This window comes from Abramis brama (assembly GCF_963993115.1).
Source record: "Abramis brama genome assembly, chromosome: 18".
Taxonomy (NCBI): Eukaryota; Metazoa; Chordata; class Actinopteri; order Cypriniformes; family Leuciscidae; genus Abramis; species Abramis brama.
The window spans coordinates 6,597,562-6,624,579 of NC_139980.1; the positions used below are offsets into that span (position 1 = coordinate 6,597,562).

The 27,018-nt window shown below is 36.3% G+C and overlaps 3 protein-coding genes across 6 annotated transcripts in view; 2 read left to right on the forward strand and 1 right to left on the reverse strand.

Annotated features, from left to right (window-relative positions):
- ryr3 (ryanodine receptor 3) overlaps positions 1-6,327 on the forward strand; it is a 94,602-nt gene extending 88,275 nt beyond the window's left edge. For all 4 annotated transcript variants that reach the window (XM_084091208.1, XM_084091209.1, XM_084091211.1 and 1 more), the window contains 10 exons: positions 967-1,009; positions 1,088-1,215; positions 1,293-1,353; positions 1,432-1,578; positions 1,669-1,803; positions 2,595-2,751; positions 2,918-2,982; positions 3,064-3,164; positions 3,883-3,934; positions 5,213-6,327. In XM_084091208.1, the coding sequence (XP_083947334.1) occupies positions 967-1,009; positions 1,088-1,215; positions 1,293-1,353; positions 1,432-1,578; positions 1,669-1,803; positions 2,595-2,751; positions 2,918-2,982; positions 3,064-3,164; positions 3,883-3,934; positions 5,213-5,308 (985 nt within the window). In that variant the 3' untranslated portion in view covers positions 5,309-6,327. The remainder of the gene's footprint in view (positions 1-966; positions 1,010-1,087; positions 1,216-1,292; positions 1,354-1,431; positions 1,579-1,668; positions 1,804-2,594; positions 2,752-2,917; positions 2,983-3,063; positions 3,165-3,882; positions 3,935-5,212) is intronic.
- Position 6,328: 1 nt separating this feature from the next.
- On the reverse strand, positions 6,329-23,563 carry aven (apoptosis, caspase activation inhibitor). Its single transcript, XM_084091214.1, has 6 exons — positions 23,283-23,563; positions 22,618-22,795; positions 9,094-9,164; positions 8,882-8,977; positions 7,914-8,199; positions 6,329-6,742 (listed from the first exon to the last, which is right to left on the reverse strand). Exons 1-6 carry the CDS (start codon positions 23,487-23,489, stop codon positions 6,600-6,602), a joined length of 981 nt encoding a protein of 326 aa, XP_083947340.1. The 5' UTR covers positions 23,490-23,563; the 3' UTR covers positions 6,329-6,599.
- chrm5b (cholinergic receptor, muscarinic 5b) lies at positions 18,668-26,381 on the forward strand. Its single transcript, XM_084091213.1, has 2 exons — positions 18,668-18,799; positions 24,693-26,381. The coding sequence occupies exon 2, from the start codon at positions 24,763-24,765 to the stop codon at positions 26,284-26,286; it is 1,524 nt and encodes a 507-aa protein (XP_083947339.1). The 5' UTR covers positions 18,668-18,799; positions 24,693-24,762; the 3' UTR covers positions 26,287-26,381.
- The last annotated feature ends 637 nt before the right edge of the window (positions 26,382-27,018 follow it).

Genomic DNA, 27,018 nt, shown 5'->3' on the forward strand with positions numbered 1-27,018 from the left:
GTCTGGCTTGCGCGCTTCCCAAAATGTTTACAAGTTAGGTCAGTAGATGGTCTTTTGTGGCTGTTCGAACACATTCAACCACATTAGTGTCTATACTACGAAAGCAATCTGGTCGAATGCGTTTTTGACTACCTTTGGAAGAGGTCGAAAGTGGACAAGCTTGAAACGTTTTCACCATTTTCACCTTCAAACTACCCCGTTTACACCTGTATTTTGCATCATCCACTTGTGATCCGATCAACCAAAACGTATCTTAATACCAGGGTGTAAACAGGGCCTTTTATTCAGTCCCTTATGTTACATTTACAATACAGTGTCAGTGTTTAAAAAAATATTATTTTTTCTATAGCATTGAGCACCACATACATACACATACCACATCTTTTGTGACATAAATTTACCGTCACTTTTGATTAATTTAATATGTCCTTGCTGAATAAAAATAGTATTAATTTCTTTAAAAATTAAAAATCTTACTGGCCCTAAACTATTGAATTGTAGTGTCAAGGCATAGTGTAGTGTACAATGGCATTAAATACTGTGGTAAGTTGATATGCTGTACTAGAATTTACAATAAATATGCATATCGAAACATTTTCACAGAAAAAAAAAGTCATAAACAATCAACATAAAGAAACATTTCACTTTTCAATCAATAGTACAATGCTATTTTAAACAGCATTTTAAAATTTCTTTATGGTACTTTTATGATTTAATATTTATTGAGAGGCTGCAATATTTGTAACTTAAATATATTTAAACCATTTAAAAAGAAACAGTGAAGGCAAATGTAATTCAAAAATGAATGGTGACCTGTTACAATTTTTTACAATTTAATATAAGACAACCCATTCAGATCATCCATTAATTATTGTCATGCATCTGTTAATATCCATTATTACTGGATTTTGTACTTGATTTTATCATGGATTTGAGTACTTAAAAACTAACTTACCTGTCTTTCAGGTCCTTCCCTAACAATTACTGGGACAAATTTGTTAAGAGGAAGGTAAGCAGAATCACAATAAACTTGTGATGTTACTCATTTACGGTGCTTGTATTCCACAATTTCCACTGTCTTCTTTAGGTCATCAATAAATACGGTGACCTGTACGGGGCCGAGCGCATAGCTGAACTCCTGGGTCTGGATAAGAGTGCTCTGGACTTTGATCCCACTGAAGAGGCCGTGGTGAAGGAAGCCTCCCTGCTGTCCTGGTGAGCTGACAGGACCCAAAAACATTTGGTTTTAAGGAGCTTTAAAGTATTCAGTCATGTTTTGGTTTCAATTGCAGGTTGAGCTCAATTGATACCAAGTACCACATCTGGAAAATGGGGGTGGTGATGACGGACAACGTGAGTACGGTTCAGATTTGAGAATGTTAGAAAGATTATCCCATTCCTGGACAATAATGTTTTGTCTTTCATCTCTAGTCTTACCTCTACCTGATCTGGTACACCACCATGTCGATTCTGGGGCATTATAATAACTTCTTCTTTGCCGCTCATTTGCTGGACATTGCGATGGGCTTCAAGACCTTGAGGACCATCCTCTCTTCTGTGACTCACAATGGCAAACAGGCAAGTGTCATCCAGCAGGGGGTGACTGCAGTACAGCTTTACCACCAAAATACTTCAGATCTGATGAAAACACCTTCTTGATTTGAACAGCTGGTGTTGACCGTGGGCCTCCTGGCTGTCGTGGTCTACCTGTACACTGTAGTGGCTTTTAACTTCTTCCGCAAGTTCTACAACAAGAGCGAGGATGAGGACGCACCTGACATGAAGTGTGATGATATGATGACTGTGAGTTTATGTTTTCGTTTCGAAAGGTTCCCTGGGCTTGAATGTGGATTTAGTCTGATCTGGAAGTCATCTTGGACTCATACTGACTATTGGTGTGGATGCGTTATTGCACAAAATAACGTTTTGCAAATGTTTTCCATGTGAAAAATGCAAAAACATTTTGCAGGGGAACACAAAACATTTGTGAGAGAACACAAAAGCATTGACATTTATTTTTTTCCCATCACTATGTCCCTTTAGGGGCTCCCTACTATTCAATTTTAAAAAGAAATGGGAATTTCTATTATTGAGAAATATATATATTAAAGCTTGATTTTTACATTTTTATTTTTTATATTCAAAGATTGTACTCTACCATTCAAAGGTTTTTGGTCAGTACTATTTTTTTTTTTTTTTAAAGAAATGAACACTTTTATTCAGCAAGGATGCATTAAATTGATAAAATAAAGACTGTAAATTGTAAAATATTGCAAATTAATTGAAATAAAGACATTTATAATGTTACAAAATAATTCTATTTTAAATAAACGCTGTTCTTTTGAACTTTCTATTCATCAAGGAATCCAGAATAAGAAAACTAAAAACTGTTTTCAACATATTACATTTTAAAATATATTCAAATAGAAAAGTTATTTTAAATTGTAATAATATTTAACAATATTACTGTTTTTACTGTATCAAATAAATGCAGCCTTGGTGAAAGAAATCTTAAAAAACAGAAGTGTGTGTGTATATGCCCAAACTGCTTTGCTAGATCATTAATAACTAAAACAAATCCCATGAATCCTCAGTGCTACCTGTTCCACATGTACGTGGGTGTGAGGGCTGGCGGTGGCATCGGTGATGAAATCGTGGACCCGGCCGGTGACCCTTACGAGCTCTACCGCATTCTGTTTGACATCACCTTCTTCTTCTTTGTCATCGTCATTCTGCTGGCCATCATTCAGGGTACTGATGCACTGCACTGATTTACATGCTCCATTAAACACTGCTCTTAAATAGCGCTGCCCAACCGATCATAATCAATATTGTATTATCAACCTCACACTCAATATTTGTATCTTCAGAACATCAACATAATAGTGAATGCTTTTTTTTTTTTTTTTCAAACCAGGTTTGATCATCGATGCCTTCGGCGAGTTGAGAGACCAGCAGGAGCAGGTGAAAGAGGACATGGAGGTGAGCAAAGTCACACGTCCTCCTGTGAAGTCTAAAAAGACCACAGTGTGTTCCTGTTTTAACGTTTTGTCTTCGGTCTAGACAAAATGCTTCATCTGTGGAATTGGGAATGACTACTTTGACAGAATCCCGCATGGTTTTGAGACCCATACCTTACAAGAGCACAATCTGGCCAACTATTTGTGAGTAAATCATCTATATGACGTAATTCAACTAACATGAACATACAGTATGTCATCTGATGACAACCTTTTTATAGTTAGAATGCTTCCTTTTAGGGGTGTAACGATACCTTCATGTCACGATTCGATACATATCACGATACTGACCTCACGATACGATATTATTGCGATATGGTAAAAGGTTAACAAAAAAATGTACCGTTGTTTAAATTGCTAAATTTGATTTGACATTGGGGTGGAATTGAATAGGCTTTGACTTGGTGCTGGTAACCCAATGCACAGGACAATGGTGACTCCAGAATAAAAATATTCATGATTCTGAAGCTGAAAATACAGAATTATTTTAGACAAATATGCTTGCACTCTTTCACTGACTAGATACATTAAATTTAAAATAATTTAGGCCACTTTTTACTGGTAACATTTGGCATTATCAGGAGCCACAAATATTGCCCCATTGTATTATTATACTTTATATTCAACATTATATATAGTGGTTTAATGTAGTACTGACACTAAAACTCTGAAAACTTTCATTTTTTCTCATTTTTTATTTTATTTTGAACTATCCACAATACATATTGTCACTATCCACAATACATATTGTTGCAGTTTTGTATTGCGATATATTGTGACACAATATATTGTTACACCCCTACTTCCTTTATAAACTAATCAAGTCAACACATCTAAAAATTCAAATATTCCTATTTAACAGATTCTTCCTGATGTACCTTATCAACAAAGATGAGACTGAATACACTGGTCAGGTAATCTACTAATCTAATTTCAATGAATTGATTATAAAATCATGTACTGTTCAAAGGTTTTGTGGTTGGTAAGATTTTTGTTTTTGTAAAAAGTATCAAAACAGTAATATTGTGAAATATTATTACAATTTATAGGACACGTATCTCAATACTTGGGCACTTCTTCAAAACTCTTCACACAGTGATCACAACAGCTGTCAATATGGCCTAAACTTTGGATTATTCATCATTGCTTTGGCACAAAATGCATTCAACGACTACATCTTTCAAATTATATCTATTCTTTTCTCATTTAGACACAAACACCGGCCAAACTGTTCAACTTTAGTTCCGTTTCAAAACTGAAAAAGATTTCCATTTCCATTTCCATAATAATACCAAACTGAAATATATTTTGATATATTCTATCAAAACAATTAGAATTAGATGTTGCTGAACACCTACACAGGTGTTAGTCTTTCAATTGCATTACCATCTGTATAAAAGGAATTATTTTGTACTGAAATTTAAACATGGACCATCTAACATACTGTAGTGAATTCTAAATAGTGTGTTTTAGTAATATCATGAATGTTATTTCATGTTTTGTAATTCTTTTTTACAATTTCTTGTTGACAAACTTTGCTAATGTTATGGGAGAATGAATTGAATGACATGACTGTGCGTTTTGACGAGTGTTTTGGTAGTTTTAATGAATTTTGAATGTGAAATCAACTGCTGTGCCAAGTTGAAAGTTGGTTGGAAGAACTGTGTGAAGAGTTTTGGAAAAGTGAGAAGTGACCCAAATATAGAAAAATGTGTCCTAGCAATTATCAAATATATATACTGTATATATATATATATATATATATAAATAGTAAAACAGTAAAATAACTGTTTTGTATTTTAATATATTTTAAAACTGTAATTTATTCCTGTGATTGCAAAGCTTAATTTTCGGCATCATTACTCCAGTCTTCAGTGTCACATGATCCTTCAGAAATCATTCTAATATGCTGATTTGCTGCTCAAGAAACATTTCTTATTATCAGTGTTGAAAAAAGTTGTGCTGCTTAAGATTTTTGTGGCAACTGTGATACATTTTTTTTTTTTCCAAGACTTTTGATGAATAGAATAGCCAAGTTCTGCATTTATTTGATAAAAAATATGCAATATGCGTGTTTAATAAAAAATATGTTTTTTTAAAATAAAATGACTGACCCCAAACATTTGAACGGTAGTGTATATTATATTTCATAAATTATATCATCACATTACTTCTCTATCCTTTTACTACAGGAGTCGTATGTTTGGAAGATGTATCAGGAGAGGTGCTGGGATTTCTTCCCTGCTGGAGACTGTTTCCGGAAGCAATACGAGGACCTGCTGGGCTAGAGGACGTACTGTTGTCCTCAGTCCAAATATGAGAGAAATCACATGTTCAACATACACGAGCTCCTAATATAAATGATTTTTAGGATCTTATGTAGGTTGGACACAACATCCTAAACTAGCTCTCATCAAATGCTGCTCACTGATTCATACAAACAAAAAAACCTCAGCCGTTTCTCCACCAGAAATGACAGCGACATACGAGAACTCATTGTGATCAAGCCAAAAATGTGAACTCAAGTCCAACATTGAGAAAAAAACAAAAAAGATTAAAAAAAAACATGTAGCACACATTGCCAAATTAAGACACAAGCCATGTTTGATTAAAAAAAAAAAAAAAAAAAAAAAAACAACAACATGGTAAATTGCCTCATTTGCTTAACTCACAAATGCACATGAAGTTGTGAGATGAGATGTTACCATATATATGTTTTTTGATGTGTTGAATGAACGTCTACACAAATATGCACAAGAATACCTTCTGAGTGCCAAACACAATTTATGCCTGTTTGATTTAAAAAACAAACAACAAAAAATACTATGAAGAATGTGCAATGCCTTTAAAGACAGTAATTTGACTGGTGGAATGAGAAATATAAAGATCATCTGCTTCAGTCCACTAGATGTTTCTCATACAGCAAAGTGCCTTATGACAAGAGACTATGCAAACATTTGGTTCCCGCTCGTATGATTTGCTAGTTTGCATTTTAGTTTAGACTCTCACTGACAGTCACTTGGGTTAGTAGTTTTGTAGCTTTAGTTCATGAGTAAAGATAATCACTGCTTTTTTTAAGTGTTTGGTTAAGGTTAAATAACTCAAGTCGTGTTTGCCTGATCATTTATGAAGTACGATTGCAAAACAATGGAAATCTATATTCAAGGACAAAAATGATTAACAAATGTATTGAACAGTCAATACTGTAAACTGCTATTGTATGGCCATTTGTATGTATGTAGTGGCTTTGGTGATTTGCATTTGTTTTGAGCAGGGGGAACGAAAATAAAGTAGCCAATGCAATAAATCCCAGTTGACCATAGATGCATTTAATCTGAATGAAATCTGAGTCAATTGAGGAGTCTGGAAACTGTTACATGGCATTACATCAGCATTTTTAGGAGTTACATATTGATGATGCATTTAATATTCCACATGACTGAATTAGTCTTGGCTATTATAAGACTTCATGAAGTGTCTGAGTATGATGTACACGTCCACACAGAAGTAACGCTGTCAGCATGTGCTGGTTTAATCCACAGCCGTGTCAGTCAGCAGGGAGAAAGTGCTTCTCTCAGGTCAGGAGATCATGCTGTCCAACCAGTCCTCCAGATCCTCCTCTGTCACTTCCTGTCTCGTGGGTTCAGGTTCACTCTCCACCTCTGGCTCGGTCTCTTTCATAACAACCGTTTGATTTTCTCGCTCTTCTTCCTCTGAATCCTCTGTTGAGGTGATAAAATCATATTTTTACACCATGTTCAGGAAGCTACTTTGAATCTATAACTTGCAAAGTAGTTCAACAGAATCGAAACTCAAGTATTTAAGGATTATATGTGTATCAGAGGATATTTTCAATCTGCAATAGAATTCAGGTCGAATTTTACAAAAAATAAAGGCTAACTATGTTATATATGCTAATGTTAAAAAAATGTGGTTGGTAAAATGTTTTTGAAAGAAGGCTCAGCAAGACTGCATTTCATTGATCAAAAATACAGTAAAAAAGTACAGTACTGATTTGTATTTGAATATATTTTAAAATGTAATTTGTTCCTGCGATGGTAAAGCTGCATTTTCAGCGGCTATTACTTCAGTCTCCAGTTATCCATGTTGAAAACAGTTTTTGTGGAAACCATACTTCGATTTTAGTTTTTAGGATTCTTTGATTAGAAAGTTGAATATTTGGAATAGATTTTTTTGCAACACTTAACTGTCACTTTTGATCAATGTAATGTGTCACTAATGAATAAAACTAATATTTTTCTCCACAAAAATCTTACTGACCTTATTTATATAGTGAAAAACAAAACAAACAAACAAAACACTGGGATTAAAATAATTTGGCAAAAAAATCAGCTTGAACTGAGAAGTTTACATGAACTGTGAAAATGAACTGTCTCACTAAATTGAATCTGATTTCCAAACACTACGCTACTTAGTGTTGGAGGGTACTGTAACTAACTAAAAGTAGTAACTTTCAGTGACAAATTAACTGTTTAAAGGGTAACTAAACGATAAAACAACTTTTTTTAGTTAATGATCTGTAAGACTGGGGATTTATTAATGGTGTTCATTGATTCAAGTCATTTTTTTGACATTTGGGTTTAGAGTGTTTTAATTCTCCAATATATGGTGTAAAAACGTCTGAGTGCTGCCCTCTGCAGGTTGAACAGTGGCTACTGCAGTTGAATTTTCCTATTGGAAGTTATGGTGGCCGGTGACGTCAGAGGGAACCAGCTAACCACGCCCTTGCCTACAGAGAGATGCGTCTCAGATGCTCTGCCCACTTTTCCAGCATTTTTCAAATATTGCCAGTGGGTGGAGTCAGGCTCTGACCAGGGGTTTAGTTACCCTTTAAACAAAAAAGAAACAAGATATACTAATTGATTTGGATACCTTGTGTTGGGGTGTTCAGTGCATCATCTGTTGTAGCGTGGGATTGAACTGAAGAAAGTTCTGTGACGGGTCTCTGCAAGCTGAGGAGAAGGTCGAGCTCCTGGTCAGCATCATCAGTGGCCGCAGGGACGGCTGTGGAGACCCCGAGTGACGCTGTGGTGGTTGAAACAGGCTTTACACTGCAGGAAATGCCCAGGGCTGACTCTTGGCCTGCCAGAGGAGCTGTCAGTGTCGAGTCGGTTCTGTGAGGGACTGTCACGGGCGGCAGTTCAACAGGAGTCGTCACCTGAAGCATATTAAAGCTCTAGTACATCATACTTTAATAGTAATAATAATAATAATTCGTTACATTTATATAGCATTTATAGGTACTCAAAGCGCTTTACATGGAAGGGGGAATCTCCTCAACCACCACCAATGTGCAGCATTCACCTGGATGATCGACGGCAGCCATATTGCACCAGAACGCCCACCACACACCAGCTTACTGGTGGAGAGGAGATGGAGATGAAGCCAATCAGTATGTATGGGGATGATTAGGAGGCCATGATGGACAGAGGCCAAGGGGCAAATTTGGCCAGGATGCCGGGGTTAAACCCCGACTCTTTTCTCCGAAGGACATCCTGGGATTTTTAATGACCACAGAGTCAGGACCTCGGTTTAACGTCTCATCCGAAGGACGGTGCTCTTTGACAGTATAGTGTCCCCGTCACTATACTGGGGTGTTAGGAACCACACAGACCACAGGGTGAGCGCCCCCTGCTGGCCTCATTAACACCTCGTCCAGCAGCAACCTGGTTTTCCCAGGAGTCTCCCATCCAGGTACTGACCAGGCTAAACCCTGCTTAGCTTCAGTGGGCTACAGTCGTGGGCTACAGGGTGATATGGCTGCAGGCTGAGTAGTATTTCACTAAATATTTCAGCAGTAGCATTTCAAAGTATTTCAACATAAAAAGCAATGGATCTACCTGAACAAGCTCAGCCTCCAGGTTCAGTCTGGTGTGCAGTGGAAGCTCTTGAAGTGACTGCGTTAAAGCTGGCAGGTCAATAAAAAGAGCTGGAATCTGGAGGTCACAATCAACCATAGGAGAATATATCCTCAAAAAACGCAATAATTGCACTGGAAAACATACAAGCAAATCTTAATATTTAGTGACTTGAGAAATGACTGATTATGCACCTGATTTTTTGCCAGTGAGTCCATGTCCCAGTCCTTCTCATCAGAGAACCTGAACTGTGTGAAGGAGTCCCCTAAAACAGATAAACATGCAATACATTGTTTAAAAAAAACAAAACAAAAAACTATGTTTATACAGTATATCAACCAGAGTATGTAAAGTGAGTCACCAGTTAATATCTTGGTTTTGTTTCAACACTTTCAGGAAGCTTGGAATGAATTCTTTATTTTGGTGAAATTCTTGATGTGTAAAGTTTTTTTTTTATTACTAATAACACTATTAAATCATCAACAAACTCAAAATTCTCAAAGTGTTATAATATTTACTATCAAATATTATTAATATTTGACAGTACATTTATATGAATCTTACTAAATATTATTACAAACAAATTAATAATAATAATTGATTTAATTCAATATTTAAAATCAATATTATAATAATGCAATAATATCATAGGTTATTTTGCCCACTCTGTGTTGATTCATTTACCAGGATTAAAATGATCCAGTTAACACATTTCATTGAAAATACTACAGTTGTGTTATTTTAGTGTTACTTTTGTTGTATTCTAAATTAGCATTAATTTTTATATTTTCAGATTTCATTTCAATTTAAGTTTAGTAATTATGTTATGTGCTTTTGTCATTTTTATTATTTTTTTTTTTACCATTTCTATTTAGCTTTAATTTTTTATTTCCGTTTTAGTAATTTCAACTTAAACCTATTTTAAGTTACCTTTTAGTTATTTTAGTAGTTTTTTTGTTTTTGTTTGAAATTTTTCCATATAATATCTGTATTTTATTGTAAGATTTATTTTGATGAACTAATCGTCAACAATAACTGCTGTACTACAGCTCACCTTCCAGACCCTATATTGCTGTTACAAGTCAATTATTAATAATGTCTTCCACTTTGTTTTCAATTCCAAATGGACATAATGACACGGGCCAAGAAGAAACATCTCAGTTCACTGCACACCATCACAGCCGCAGCTGAGCGCGTGTCATCTTTTGAAGTCATTTTCACCTTGACACAAGCAGCGTGAAATGTGAGGCGGCAGCAAGTTGGGACAGCCGAAGAAAGAAGCCGTGGGTCTGTCACACACAGCTGTCCAGCCAGGGTGAGGCAGAATAGCGGGCGTCCCGCCTCAGAAACACGCTTTCACTAAAGACACACTTGCCAACTGCAGTTGGCCAAACTGACAGGGATGATACAGCGCAGGGTCTCGAGGTCAAGTAGAGGGATCCTTCTTCAAAAGCGAGCATTCTGCCACTAAAGGCTCCATGTAAAGTAGCCTACATTAAACTGATGAAGAAGAACCTAAAGATGTCAAATTGTCTATATACCAGTCCAGTGACTCACAGTAAACCAGATTCCTCGTAAGGTGGAGCAGAATGCCAAGTACGCAGTGGTTGATGTCGCTGTTATGAGAGAATGAGGAGCTGTGGACAGGAGAAGACATCACGTTTCCTTCACTGGCAGTGACAGCGCCATGGAAACTGCTGCCATAACAATGAGCAAAAGTCCTGTCAGCATGTGTGATGAGGGTCAGCGAAGCATTATCACAGCGAGTGTGTGTGTGTGTAGTTGGCCAATATAACAAACCAGCTGCACGTGACATGCGTACTGCTGTGCGGCATTAATTATGGTAAAGACACCGTTTGTACAAGTGAAACAGTGCAAGAATAATTGAAGAAATAATCATATACGGTTTACTAGAGACACAAAAATATAGAATATCTTGGCTGAAACCAGATGCCACAATTTTTTGTTATGGCTGATGAATAATATAATTGAGCAATATCGCACACATAATAATCCTGATATTCAGAACTACACATAAAGTCCGAATTGTGCGAATTTATATATTGCAATTCTGTACAAATTGTTAGATAGAAAGTCGCAATTACATTTAAAAAAAATGTTTTGGTAACACTACAATAAGGTCTCATTTGTTAACATTAGTTAATGTGTTAATAAAGTTAAAGTCATTCATTGTTAGTTCACAGTGCATTAACTGATGTTAAAAAACAACTTTTGATTTGAATAATGCATAATGTTGAAATTAACATTAACTTAGATTAATAAATGCTGTAGAAGTATTGTTCGATCTTAGTTCATGTTAACTAGAGTAGTTAACTAATGAAACATCATGGAGTGTTACCATGGAAACAAGCCTCCATAAAAATAATCACTTTGCACAAAATAAATAACTTTTCACTTTTCAAGTGATTTATTAGATTTATTAACTATTTTAAATCTTTTTCTTAATCCATTTCTCAAATTATTGTATTTTTATTCTTTAGTTTAGAAGTTTAGAAAAATGCCATTGGACAGTTTTTAGACTTTCAAATGAAATGGATAACCAAAAGTTGACATATTGTGCATATCTACAAATAAGTAAAAATGTGTGGTGTGAGAGGAAGAGCAGCTCTGGTGCAGTGCTGGCACGATGTCAGTGTGGCAGATGTTGTCTCTCTGCAGGCTGGCGTCCTCTGACCCGCTCACAGGAAGCCACGCTACAAGCACAGGTCATTTCCTCCCAGAGAGTGGCACCATGCAGTCTGCCAACCCAAAACTGGCCAGTGTTCTGTGCTTTTTCAAGGGCCCCAATAAGACACTGGTGACAGGAGGACCACGAAGCGCTGTGTGGACCCACAAGCACAGCACCATTAAACCGAGCACAGGCCATCCACTGTTAGTCATTAAATGGCACTTAATGGAGGGAGGCTACAGCCCTTTGGAAGACGCTGCTAATTTGCTTTGTCGTCACGGCTCTTGAGCAAATCATTGCTAAGCCAATTAGCACAAAGCAACTCCGTAACGAACTGAACCATCAAAATAAATCAGACTGTGATGATTGCAATTAAAACATTTCAAGCCGAACATTCAAAACAATAAGACGGTTATTTAATATACGCTTCAGGATAGCTGCCATGGAGAACACCAAGAGTTTCCTATTAGTGTCTAGAGTTGAAAGGAAAGACTTTTGTGCAGTTCACACACTTGGTTCATTTGAAAACACATCTTTAAATGCAACACTGCTTGGATATCTGACAGAGGCCAAATGTGTAAAATAAAAATGTTTTCCTTCTTCAGATCATTAAAAGTTTGAGCTCTGCTTTCGGTTTTGATCTGTTGAAGTTGAACTGTTGCGTAACCTTCAAATCATTATGTTTATAAAGAGGTCTGAGCTTCCTAAACCAGAAACGGGGAATAAAACACATCTATTCAGTTAAATCACAATTGAAATGACTGGAACTATAGCTGTGAATCTCTTCATGTGGTGCAGAAAGTGTCAAATCAACTCTTATTTTGAAATCTTTAATGTATCAGAAATCAAATCAACCTTTAATTCAGCTCATTTTTAAATGCATTTACTTTCAATTTCCATATTATTTATCGCAATATTTAGTGCCTTACAGTTCACAATATAGCCTTCGTGACAACGAACAGATCTTCTTTACTGTCCCTAGAGTTAAGAGAGAAATTGGGAAATATGCTTTCTGTGTTAGAGCCCCTCGTGACGGGAACAGCCTTCCTGCATCCATTCGCTCGCTTACGTCTTTTCCTCTGTTCCAAACTGCTTTGTTAACACATCTTCAGAATACTTGTCTATGTTTCTAGCATTTCAGATTCAGCATCGATATGTGTCATGTTATGTATGTGTGTATATATGAATTTGTTTATGTATATATATGTACATATATAGTGATGATAACTTTGTCAGTTATATTTGGGATTATTGTGTTATATGCAATATGTTACACCAGTTGTTCTCAAACATCTCACACCAAATACCCCTCTTAAAACGCATGACTTCCAAAGCACCTTCATGCTGAGTCCTATATTAAAAAGGTTTTACTTAAAAGGGGTATAAAATAGGTTTTTGTTTTTTTTGTTGTATTATTATTTTATTATTATTATGATTTTTTTTTTGTTTTATTTGATTGTATCTACTCTGTTGTTCTGCTGTTCTATGTTGTTTGGACATGATCCTGAGGACCCCCATGAAAACGAGATGTTTCATCTCATGGGGTTGATCCTCTAATAAATGTTCATAAATAATAATAATAATAATAATAATATATTTATTTCTCTGTTTATATCTATGACGAGTCACGCAGATACTGGGCTACTCCGCAGTGGTACGACCCGAGCCAGTCTAAAATAGCTGTGTACCGTAGTGATTCAGGATAAAACAAAAACACGGTTTGGAAAATGGATTTATGATGCATTTATTTTTTTCAATTGGACAAAGAAAGAAAGAAAGAAAGATTATCAGACACAGGATTGAGTCTCATGATTGATGGGTTTTCCAGTGTTACAGACACAGTGTTTACGCCTACTGCTCTATATTAATCTATTTAATTCCTATTTATTTGTGAATGCACGTCCCCATATCTCCGGTGCATTAGTGTGTATGAGAACAGGGCTCTGGTGTGAGGTGCACCTCAAGTGAAAGATGCTAGATGCGAGCCATGGAATGAACGAAAGACCACAAAGAGCAGAAGTCGTCCAGAGTCCTTTCTTTCTCGGCACAACCTGACCTACACTACAAGAGCAGCAGTATTCTCCTTTCTTCTTGATATTTTTACCTGAACATAAAAGCTACACCAAGTTACATAACAACATGCGTGTTCACTTTCTACAAGTGGGGCCAGTATTGCAGCTGGGACAATGGGCTGAGCTGACCATCAGGTTAGCAGACAGCTGTGGCTCATCTTAATAAGACATTTAGAAGAGTTATTTATTTCCATAGAGATGAATCAAGCACTCAGTGCGCTACTCTTGATCAAAGGAGATGCGTTTCCCAATGATGAACACAGAGGAAACACATCTCAGGGAGGATCCTCTTCAGAAACTACTAAAAAAGCAATGTCAATATTTAAGAGGAAGATATTTTATAGAAATGATTAAAAGCATGTCATATAACACTGCAGTATATGGCTTTCTGTGAGAAGTAACAAAAGAAATCAAAAAGTATTTATTTCATTTATACAAGAAAAAAAGATCTATTTTAAAACTTAATACATGCATTATATTACTTAAAATATTTTTTATATTATTTATTTATTATGTAATATGTTTATTACTTTTATTAAGTAAACAAATTCATTATTTTATACCACTTAAAATAATAAATTTATTATAAACATTCAGACCTGAAATACTTGATATAGACTTGTGATGTGATAATGGCACTGATTCAGAACATTCAAAACCAAAATGCATTTGGACTAGAGCTGACCGATACATGATTACTACAAGCAATATTATTGCGATATCTTCTTTGCTGACATAAAATATATATAATTAGGGAATATCTCAATAATGTTGAAAGGCTCTTTTCAAGAGCAATTGCAAAAACATCTCTATATACTGAATATCATAAAAATTTAGAAAAATGTCGAGGTTTACATTTTTACTTAGTTTTATTGCCCAGGTCTAATTAGGACTGTATTCAATTCCAAGACGGACATTGAATCGGAAATCTATCTAGTGAACATGAGTACCATTTACATGGCATACATAACACCTGTGCAAAATTATATTTACTTATAGACTTCCCAACTACAGAGAATCTTGATTACAGAGGTATTTCAATGACAGCGCCCATTAAGAACATCCACTTCCAACCAAATACCAAAGGACTTCATGCCCCAAATATCAACACTGCCCCAAATAATGCATCTCTGGGCATACATGAATTTAAAGGGACAATCAGGGGACCATTTCCTGGCAGAATTATAAAACAGATTCATTGGGGACAAAATATTAGATCACTCAGGCTATTTATAGTCAAAAGCTATCATTATTACACAACCATATTTATGCAAAAGTGTCACTTGAACCTTTAACCTGTAAGTACGGTTTGAAAAAAGCTCCCATATTTCAGTGATGTGACAACAGGGAACAATCGCCACAGGAAACAAACAAGGAGTAAGTTATGGCGGACAGATAAAAAGATATGGAACGCTAATATGGAAATGATTAGAAACAAGTGGCCACTGTTGCTCTTCCCAACATTCATAAAGGTGTCAAAGTGGCTTTAAAATAATGAGCAGCCTCATGCAAATCGCACAGGTGTTATGGTAACAACAGCAGCGAGGGAAGAGAGCGAGTGTGAAGAGAGACACACACAGTCATTAACAGAGTGGTTGTTACTGTTACACATTATTACAGAGATGACATTCTGATACTCTGCGTGGGTGCAAACGCACACCCCCGCATCATAATTACTGTCCAATGCTTGAAGCAGGGGACTACAGTCACAGTAAAGCACGATCAAAAACACAGGTGCTCAGCATTTAAGTGAAGGTTGCTCCAGCATTCTTCCAGAAACACCAGTTTGTGCTGGATTTGTGTGATTACACTTAGCAGGCTGGAATCAACATCCATTTTGCATATTTTAACTTAAATCAACTAGGCTCAGATTCAGAGAAAACAAAGTCCATAATTGATATTCAATTAATCAAAGTTGGCAATGCATGTTTAGGTTTGGGGCCGGCAAGATTTTTAAGAATATTTCTGAAGTCTCTTTTGCTAACCATGGCTGCATTTATTTGATCAAAATACAGTAAAAACAGTAATAATGTAATATCATTACAATTTCAAATAACTGTTTTCTACTGTAATTCATTTTAGAAATTATTCTAATATGCTGATTTGCTCAAGAAACATTTTATTATCAATGTTGAAAATCGTGTTGCTTAAGATTTTTGTATGAACTGTGATAATGAAATAATGAAAAAAAAATTACTCTTTGATGAATAGAAAGTTCAAAAGGAGCATTCATTTGAAATAGAAATAGACTTTAATCACCATTGATGAATATAATGTGTCCTTGTCATTGATCAATTTAATATTTAAAAAATGTTTTTAAAAAAATACTCTGAATGCCTTTTCAGAGCATGCGCAACAACGCCGATTCCACTTGCATTCGACGAAGCCGAGCTACAATCACATTATCTAGGTCTGTTAGTCCAAATTCACAAAATCAGGACAGGTTAGTGACAATAAAAAAAGCTTAATTATTGCTTTAGTCCAACTGAAACTTATAAAGTGCATGTAAACAAACACATCTAGCATATGTTTATCAGCATGCTTAAAAACAATAAGGGTTCTATGGTGGTAATAATTTAATGGCTGACTTTGTGCAAGATACAGTAGGTTGTTGCCTGCCAAGAATATGAAAAAGAGAGAAATCTAGAAAGCTGTGTCCCACCAGGGTGCAGTCATTTGTGGAGGGTCCAGCTGGTGAAACTGCCAGCAGCAGGGCCACAGGTGGAGGTCCAAGGTACTGAAATAAAGGACAGCAAGTTGGGAGGGGGCAAGGTTTCCTACAGGTGCAATGTCATTGGTAATGAATCAACATCTCTTTGCTTCTCCGCAGGGACACAGACAGGTCGAAGTGCAGTCAACAGCTAAACAAGGTCGTGAAATTCAGGCAACATTTAGTATTCATTTTGCTGCTCTCACTGTCAAGTGTAACCCGAGTATGTAGCGCGTAGGGCTGAGTTGTGTCTGCTAGCCATCTGAGACCCAGAGGAGACGTACTACTCTAGGACAGACACGCAGATGCAGGCGAACACAGCGGAGCTGTCACTGTATATCTATACCCTTCATTATTAGTCCTCCTCCAGGGTACGTGATACGGCTCATATCCTCCATTATGATCTCATTATGATCAATAAACTTGGAGGCCTGGAAATCCTGCCCTACATGGAACTATCTTACATAAGCCATTTCCTGTCAACCTGACTGTACGACATGAAGATGTGAGATTGTGATCACACTGTGGCATTGTAAAAAAAAACAGGTGACGGCTGACAAAAGGAAAAAGTGTAAAAAGAAATGACCCTGAATTGGTCGATCTGTACTCAATCTCCAACCAGACAACGCTTACACGGACACAACTTGCAAGGACACAATGTCACTAATTTCCTGAGCGTCCTTACCCTCTTGCAACTTTATGTTTGTACTGTGTGTACTGAATCTTTTTTTTTCCCTCATTGATCATTCAAGGCTTCCTTTGATGGCCTGTGATGTAAGTGATTGCACCCATGCAGCTGTGAGAGCAGAATTAGAGGCATCATCTGCAAATGAACATTAATGCTAACCTCTTAAAATAGTGTTTAAAATAAAATAAATTACACTGCCATTCAAAAGTCGGTTTGATTTTGTCATGTTTTAAACAAAGTCCCTTATGCTCACCAAGACTGCATTTATTAGATACAAATTACAGTAAAAACAGTCATATTGTGATTCAATTGTATTACAATTTTAAATAACTGTTTTCTATTTTAATATATCTTAAAATGCAATTTATTCCTGTGTTGCAAAGCTGAATTTTTTCAGCATCATTACTCAGTGTCACATAATCCTTCAGAAATCACTCTAATATGCTGATTTGTTGCTCAGAAAAAAAAAAAAATCGTATTATTATCGAAGTTGAAAACAGTTGTGCTGCTTAATATTTTTTTGTGGAATGTGATGAATAGAAAAAGCTCAAAAGAACAGCATATATTTGAAATATACTTATTTTGTAACACTGTAAATGTTCATGCCATTTTTGATCAATTTAATGCATTTCTTTCAAAACTAAAATCTTTTGATCAGTATAAATAAATAAATAAATATATAAACAAATTCATAATGGTCAAGGATATATGAACAGCTAAATGCTGAAGTACACTTCCAGTGTGATGCAGTAGCATTGACTCAACTAATGATGTGAATTTGGGGTGAGGCTATTCATTTGGTTAACCAATGGTAGATGAAACTGTATAAAACAATTATTTACTTTATTTTTTGTTTGTTTGGTGAAGCTAGTGGAACAAAAACAATTTGAACATCAGACAAACAGCTATATTACCTCAAAATATATGGGAGAAACATCACCTGGCACCTTAATAAGTTGTACTATTTTAGAGGACAATTTTACTTTGAGTTGAGCTGAAGCAGCTCCTATACAGACAAAAAGTCATTAAATGACCCTCTTACTTCTGTATTTCTAGATAACCGATCATCTCCACCCACTTATTTGCTCGCAGCCATGCTATCTGTGTCAAAAGAGAGTAATTAATGCCTCCATTATGTTTCAGCGAGCATCATACCACCCTTTCACACACCCCCTCTGTCTCCAGCATGAGCATGAACGGTCTAACCTTCATCCCCTCATTTCTGCTTCGATTCAGCCCCCTGCTCTTCTCCTCTTCCTCCTCCCATTCTCGGCGTCTGCCTGTTGTTCACTGCCCCAAATCATGACGATCATCCCAGCCCAGAGGGAATGACCTCCTCCCAGCCATTCACATCTGTGTCTGTCAGAGCATCCACAGGCAGCAGCACATATTCATCCAAAGAAACAGCAGCAGCAGCGTTTCCCAATCATCCTCCACCACTGAGAGAAAAGGAGATGCTTAACAATGGACTTTGGCGTAGTCGGCACAACTTGAGACGGAGCGTTTTACTTTGACTCTCCCTTTGAGCACCAACAACCATCCAAAAACCGAGGAGAACATTTTACTACAACTTTGAGGATTATATAATTTAAGAACAGGCTGATGACTGGACGAAGAAGCAACATCTAGACACTCGATTCCAGAGTGGTGAGAGTTGACAATAGAGGAAAAGGTTTGGGATGAGTGACAGTGTGACCGAGCCAGATCTGTAGATGGAGTTCAAGGCTGAGATATGAAAACAGTGAGTACTGAATACATACATCTTTTACAGATAATTAGACAATGTAGTAATTAACTAGGTGGCTGAATATTAGGTCAACATTATTAAAGACAATAGATATCACTGACTGCTATTCTAATGAATTAGTTATATTTCAATTAAAATGTTTAAAATGTAAATGGGCAATTCATCCAAAAATGAAAATTCTGTCATCACTTTCTAACCCACATGTTTTTTCAAACCTTTATCAAAAATGTCTTTCTTCTGTGGAGGACAAAAGCAGAATTTTAGTATGGGCATACAACCTTGCCCGTTCAATGTCAATAGGGTTTATGTTGCTTTTATTTTCCACATAATAAAACAAAGTCATACAGGTTTGGAGATGAAGGTGAGTAAATGACAGACGTTTCATTTTGGGGTCTATTGTCCCTTTTAATAATAATAAAAAAACAGACATTGTTTTTACTTAGTTCCACTAAGCTGATTTAAATGGACAGAAAAAAAGCAGTAAAGAAAGCTCCTACCTACAGTAATTTGGAAATTGCCAAATAAATCAATATGTGCTATGATGTATACTCGGTGTAATAAACATATGCTTTCAATGATGTTGAATTTGTTAAATTAGTTAATGCATTAGCTTTCATAAAATAACCATGAACAATACTTTTACAGCATTTTACTTTTTTTTTTTCATAAACTAATACTCAAAGTTTGAAGTTTGAAACATTCAACATTAATGTAATGTGACTAATAAAGGCTGTAAAAATAGTTCATGGTACACAATGCATTAACTAATGTTAATAAATGTCACCTTTACTGTCATGCAAAGTACACCATTAATATTATATTTGCATGCACTATTGTTTTTTACATTTCCTGTAAATACAATTGTGTTGACAATACAGACTCCTTACCGAAACTAGAAATCAATGCAAAGCTTATATGGCTGTGTTTACAAAATGTTTAAATATTCAAGCATCTTAAGCGGGAAAAAGTGCATCAATATCATCTGAAGGAGATCATTATTACGTTGTAATACGAGGTAGCAATTACCACATTCATCCTCATAGTGGATTTTCAAAGCAATGTCAGTTGCAGGGTTATTCTGAGACCAACAAAAGACTCCCAATGCTTGAGCAATGTCCTATGATGCTGGCCCTAGCAACAAGTTCACCGCCACAGTGACAAGGTCTGGATGATGCAATTCAATTTGATCAAGAGTTTCTGACAGATTAATCTTTGATCAGCTGTGAGATTAGACAAAATAAAATTACCCATCTGTCTGAGTAATATGCACAAAAATGATCGCATCAAAGATTTGCTACAGCATGAAGCCTTTCGGTGAACAGATTTTCAAATTGTTATCTGACAAATGTAGTTTTCTATGAACTGCATGATGATTTCCTCACTCAAACTGATAGATTAAACACTACACACTACCATGTGGGTGACAAACAGGTGCAAGCACCTGCTGTCATGAAGAAGACAACTCATCTGTTTTAGTGTAATATGTGTAATAATGTGCAATATGTGTAAATGATCACCCCCATGTAGTTCCAAACCTGTAGAACTTTGAAGGTGACTAAATGATGACAATTTTAAATTTAGGCAAACCAACCCCGTTAAAGAATCCAGATTAAGTTATGATTTTGGTCATTTGTGAGAAAGCTCAAGGGTAATTGAAGGGTGTTCCTGGTGAAAGCTGAATTATACTCATTTGGCATGTAATCAGTCTGTTACCACCACACACACTAATCAGGGCCTGCTGGCAGAATCATAATAGGATAAAGGACAGTAAGTTGAGTATCGCAGGGGAGGTCAGGCAACTTTGAAAGACATGTGGAGCTGAACAAACCGGAACAGCCATTTTTCTATTTATAACTTACCTGAAGTCATTATATTGCAATATTTGACCAAGAGGTGTGACCATATTTACATATCTTGCCAAGTCAAACAAAACTTGTAAAGACTTTTTTCACTGTTAAAATATAAAATACAGAAAAGAAGATTCTTCATCAAAGCAGTCTGAACTATTTCTTTTGTTGTTATCATGGTGCTGTACAACCACATCATGATGGTAAAGCTGTCCTACATAATTCCTGAAGTCATGGATACAATACTTGTTCTGGAGAACAGATACAAATTCCACCCACATTCACAGGGATCAGCGAGTTTGAACCTCTGATGACTAATCGTAAATGTGCAGGGAACAACACAGGAAAAAATAGAGAGCAACAAAACAGATTAAGTGCTCCAATTTAGTTTGGAGTACAACTTTAACTGTTTGGCCACGACAAACAGAAACAGATTGCTACTAACAAATGAAATTTCCTAGTACGTATGTTATGCACTAGGGATAAATAGTCTTTCTTTTGCAATACCACAAGAGGCAGTGCAATCCTGCAGTACTTCACTGTTGTAAAATTAGATGCCACAAATATATCTCATGAATATCAATGTGGCTTTTGAGGAAGCAGATTAGGGAAATGAGAGGCAAATTGAGCAAAGAAAATTCCCTCAAGAGAACAGCGTAATGGAAACTCATTCTGCACTTACAGGGAATTTAGGCTCGTTAAATCTGAGGTACAAATGCCTTTGTAATGGTTAATTTTGAATAATTAGACAGTGTATGACCTGCCCTTGAACAAAATGTACAATCTCTGCATTCACTCACTGACATACATAAAGGAACCGGGCACATCAAATCGTGTATTGCTTTGGCTACAGGCATTCCCTGAAAACCCCTTACATCATGTTTTAACTTGCTTATACAGTACTGAAAAATATAGGGTCAGTAAGACTTTTATGTTTTTGAAAGAAGTCTCTCATGCTCACAAAGGCTTTCAATTTTCAGCATCACTACTTCCGTCTTCATTGACACATGATCCTTCAGAAATCATTAATGCTGATTTGCAGCTCAAGAAACATTTCTAATTAATATCAATACTTTTGTGGACACATGATATTTTTTTCAGGATTATTCGATGAATAAAAGTTCAATATAACAGTATTTATTTGAAATAGAAAACTTTTATAGTAATCATTAACTTACTGAAATCTTTTGTAACATTACAAATGTCTTTACTGGCATTTTTACTTATTGATTCTAAATTGGTTTCTAATAAACTATAAAAAACTATTTTAAAAATGAACATAGCAGTGATACAGTTAAACATGTAACAGTACTGATAGAGTAAAAGACAAATAGTACAGTAACCACTGCCAACACATTATAGTACAGTAATGTTACTACAGAAACACCATAAATTAAGTTTACAATTATTTTCCATTAATCTCATTCAAACAGTGTGACAGTCTCTCTTAATGCTTGTGACATTATTTTATTTTCACATAACGTTACTTAATATTTATGACATCTGTGTCTAATACCAAATAGCCAGAGTTTTATAGTATTCATTAACTTACTGAAATCTTTTGTAACATTACAAATGTCTTTACTGCCATTTTTGATTTAATGCATTTAATGCATACCTGCTGTATAAAATATTTTTACTAGTCCCAAACTTCTCATTCAGGCTGCATAACATAAACTCTGTGAGTGGTAATGGTTGCTCGCTGTGCTATCTGTAAACATGGCAAAAACTGTTGCTCATCATGAGATGAGTCCTCCTCCATCAATCAGATCCAACCGTGCAACAGAAATAGAGTTTTGCCCTTCTCGTCGCCTTTAGTATCTCAATAGCACACAGCAGGACAGCTGTTTAACACCACCGTTGTTCTACATTAATTTTAGTTTTGATCTCCTCCCTTCATGAGCTGTATCAGAGCAGAGGCACGGGGGAAATATGACACAGATTTAAGTGGGCAGTATGTCTTACCAGCTGAAGTGAGGAGGACATGATAGTCTGTGCCTCTTTGTGTGGGTACATCTTCATTAATTTCCTCTTTCTCCGATTCCTTATAACGGTCCCAGTTGGGCTCAAGCTTTCGTCGAGAGAAGGTGATGTGCTCCTCTACTTCCTCAAAGTTTTCTTTGTTGTCATGGTCATCTTGATTCTGAAAAGCAATCAGAAAAATTATGACAGTGAGCAAGCATGACACAATACATACAGTGAATACTTACTGATTCTAAATAGGTTTCTAATAAACTATAAAAAACTATTTTAAAAATGAACATGGTAGCAGTGATACAGTTAAACATGTAACAGTACTGATAGAGTAAAAGACAAATAGTACAGTAACCACTGCCAACACATTATAGTACAGTAATGTTACTACAGAAATACCATAAATTAAGTTCACAATTATTTTCCATTAATCTCATTCAAACAGTGTGACAGTCTCTCTTAATGCTAGTGACATTATTTTATTTTCACATAACGTTACTTAATATTTATGACATCTGTGTCTAATACCAAATAGCCAGAGTTTTATAGTAATCATTAACTTACTGTCATTGTATGGCATTATGGTAAACGTTACTCTGGTATTTCGGCATAAACTATGGTTGCCATGGAGCTTGTTTTGTATGGGTGACACTCACTCGTCGAAACTCTCTAAAGTCTGCGGGAGGTCCATATTCGCGCCCTCTTCCTCTACGATGGTCCCGTTTGCCTCTTCCACGATAGTGGCCCCCTCTTCCGCGACCCCTGTGCTCTCCCGAACTGCCAGTGTCCCCCTCACCTTCACCTCTACCTCCACCTCCTCTTTTCCAATGACCACCGCGTCCCCGACTATGTCTACTCTCCATAACTGAATATGAAAATTAGAACTACTACCGACCGAGACTGTAATCATGTAACACCACAACAGTTGTTACAGTTAAAAAGAACCCTCTTCAATGGAGAAACGTTCCCCCTCATTCAACTAGTTCCGCTTAATCATGAGTATGATATTGTCAACTTTAGGCTGGTCGAACTGGGGAAAAAAGTATGAGTATCAGTAGTATCAAAAGTAGTAGGACCAGGGGTGAAACCAGCTCTTTTGAGGGCATGTGAGATCTGACCGGGTGCTCCCATGCAGTCCTGTCATTCCTTTGCATATAATGGACTGTAGTTATTACAGTCATCTTTAAGATATTGCGATGCATATAACTGTTATTGTGTGCTTGTCAGATTGAAAAAAATAAAAATACTTCCAAAGTTGATTAATCATAGAACATTAACACCCAGTTTCACAGACAAGGCTTAAACTATAGTCCCAGACTAAAATACACGTTTGAGCTGTTTTAAATTAAAGCAGCTTGCAGTAACATATCTTAAAATATGTCAGTGTCATTGTTTTATCTCAAGATGCACATCAGTAATGTTTTTTTTCCCCCTAAGGCACGCTTAAAAAATCTACTTAAACTAAATGTCTTTGAACTAAGGCCTAATACTAACTTAATCTAAGCCCTGTCTGTAAAACTGGGCCTAAGACAATTTTTATATTACAAGTTTTCTGAAATGCTATGTTAAATATGCAAATTTAAATAAGCAATATCTAATTAATTATGCTCTCATTTGCATGCATTTCCAAAATATTAAATCAGAACATTGGATAAAGCCAGGTTCATTCTTTCATTTTGTTGGCATATTAAAGTTTTTATATCTATTTTTTAATCACTCCATAAATCCATACTGTCAACAGCCAGAGAGAAAAAAAAAGTTTTTCTAAATAAAAGGTTATAGGAATCTTTTTGAAATTCGAACTAATAAGAATAAAACTGGAAATTATTGAATGCCTACTGAACAGCCTTTATGTATTTATAATTAAAAACAACAGACACAAAAAGATAATGTGTGATAAAATGAACTCTTGAATGTGCATTTTGGATGTTTTCTTTCCACCAGTCTAAAAGAAATGTCCATAAAAAAAATAATGCTTTGCCTGTAATGTCTTAGAAAAGTACACTATTTTTATGTTTAAATTTTCTGTTTTTGAAATCTTAAGTCTCTTTGTGCTCTGTTTTCAGATGATCCTTTGCCAAGTGAGCATGAAGAATACAGTGCAACTTTTATCCAGCATTTACTAACCTGTCAGCAATGGACATGGATATCCAAAATTTAACAGCAAGTGGAAATGTCTCTGCTGTCCTGCCAGCCCCATACAGTCTGTTGGAGGTCATAACCATTGCAACAGTGTCAGCTGTTGTGAGTCTCATCACAATAGTGGGGAACGTTCTGGTGATGCTCTCCTTCAAGGTCAACAGCCAACTTAAGACTGTTAACAACTACTACTTACTCAGTTTAGCTTTTGCAGACCTCATTATTGGCGTGTTCTCCATGAACCTGTACACATCCTACATTCTCATGGGATACTGGTCTTTAGGGAATATAGCATGTGATCTGTGGCTGGCCCTTGACTATGTTGCAAGTAATGCATCGGTGATGAACTTGCTGGTCATCAGCTTTGACAGATATTTCTCCATTACAAGACCACTTACCTACAGGGCTAAACGGACCCCGAAACGTGCAGGCATCATGATTGGCTTGGCCTGGTTGATATCGTTCATATTGTGGGCTCCACCCATTCTGTGCTGGCAGTACTTTGTCGGTAAGAGGACGGTTTCTCCCGACCAATGCGAGATCCAGTTTTTCTCAGAACCCACAATTACATTTGGTACAGCCATAGCAGCCTTTTATGTCCCGGTATCCATCATGACAATTTTATATTGCAAAATCTACAAAGAAACCGAGAAACGCACAAAGAACTTAGCAGAACTCCAAGGATACCCATCGCTGGACAGCCGTGAAGACTCTAAAGCACGAAAGCCAATACTACAATGCTTTAGCTTTAAAAACAAGAGGGACGGGACTCAAGCGTCATGGTCTTCGTCCAACCAGAGTTATGTAACTAGGACAACATTGCAGTCTGATGACCTGTGGACAAAATCAGACCAGGTCACCACCTTGAACAGTTATACATCCTCAGAAGATGACGAGCGGTCTGTCTCTGAGACGACCCCTCGAGAATCTTTCAAGAACCAAGAATCGACACTCAATAAAAATGGACAGATGGACTGTTATGAAGACAGCAAATATCTAAGTGATCTTGCAAAATGCTCCCAGACGAACAATAAAAAATGTATGTCATACAAGTTCAAGCCGATCCTTAGTGACAACACCGTTTTGCAAGGTAGTACCGAGACTGAGAGAACAAACACAGATCAATGTCAGTCCTCAGAGCCACAGGCTCCTTCATCCACATCGGCTTCAACCAAACCAGAAGATCCAAACTTGAAGATCCAGATGACCAAGCGTAAACGAATGGTCCTCATCAAGGAGAAAAAGGCTGCACAGACTCTCAGTGCCATCCTTCTGGCTTTCATCCTCACTTGGACCCCGTACAACATCATGGTGCTCATCTCCACCTTCTGTTCTAAATGCATCCCAATGTCCCTCTGGCATCTGGGCTACTGGCTCTGCTATGTCAACAGCACCATCAACCCTATGTGTTACGCCCTATGCAACAAGACCTTCCAGAAGACCTTTTGGATGTTATTCCTCTGCAAATGGAAGAAAAATAAAGGAGAGGAGAAACTGTACTGGTCTGGTCAAAACCATTAAATACAACAGAGATGGCTAATTCATTTTAGTTGAATACAGCACCATATTCCTTATTGTTTGAAAATATGATTTGTTAATATTTTATTTAGCTTCTAATCTGTTTTTATTTAAAGATCATTTAACATGTTTACATAGCATACATAACAATTTTTAATGTTGTGTAATGTCTAAAGGCCAGGGATGGTGAGGACAATAAATAAAGATATGGACTGTGACGTTTTAATTATAGATACCAAAAACATGGTTAACTTTTTGCGATAGAATGATTTTAAATATTATGTATTGTACGTCTTTGGTCATGTCAGTGACACTGCATGCATAGAAACGTAAATATTGAAATATCTAGTGTGCAAAGCAATGTTGTTGTATTATGTTTGCATAACTAGACATTGTTAAATATGGATCTTCAGATTTCTGAGCTGGCAAACCGTCACTTCTGTAGAGATACACACAAAAGGTAGCTTCACTCCGGATGTAATATCCATGATATGGCAGAGATTCCAACATTACATCATGTGAAATGAAACACAATTTAAACATTTCTACATCACCCATATAGTCCCAATGTGCAGTGGTTCATATTAAATAGAAAACAAATCCATATTTGTGGTGCCATGAACACATTAACACACACCACAGAAGACATTTATGGATGTTAACTGGCTGTTTTCCCATTCATGTTGTTTAATAAGTCTCTACTCTTTGTGTTGTGATGACATGCCATTTAATTTG

What these genes read in the sequence shown, in the direction of transcription:
- aven (XM_084091214.1), bottom strand. Translation starts at nt 23,489, where the DNA reads ATGGAGAGTAGACATAGTCGGGGACGCGGTGGTCATTGGAAAAGAGGA. An exon ending in TGTCCTCCTCACTTCAGCTG is followed by an intron (nt 9,165 to 22,617) that starts GTAAGACATACT and finishes TATCTGTTTTAG; the next exon opens with GGGACTCCTTCACACAGTTC. An exon ending in TGGAGGCTGAGCTTGTTCAG is followed by an intron (nt 8,200 to 8,881) that starts GTAGATCCATTG and finishes AATATGCTTCAG; the next exon opens with GTGACGACTCCTGTTGAACT.
- chrm5b (XM_084091213.1), top strand. Translation starts at nt 24,763, where the DNA reads ATGGACATGGATATCCAAAATTTAACAGCAAGTGGAAATGTCTCTGCT.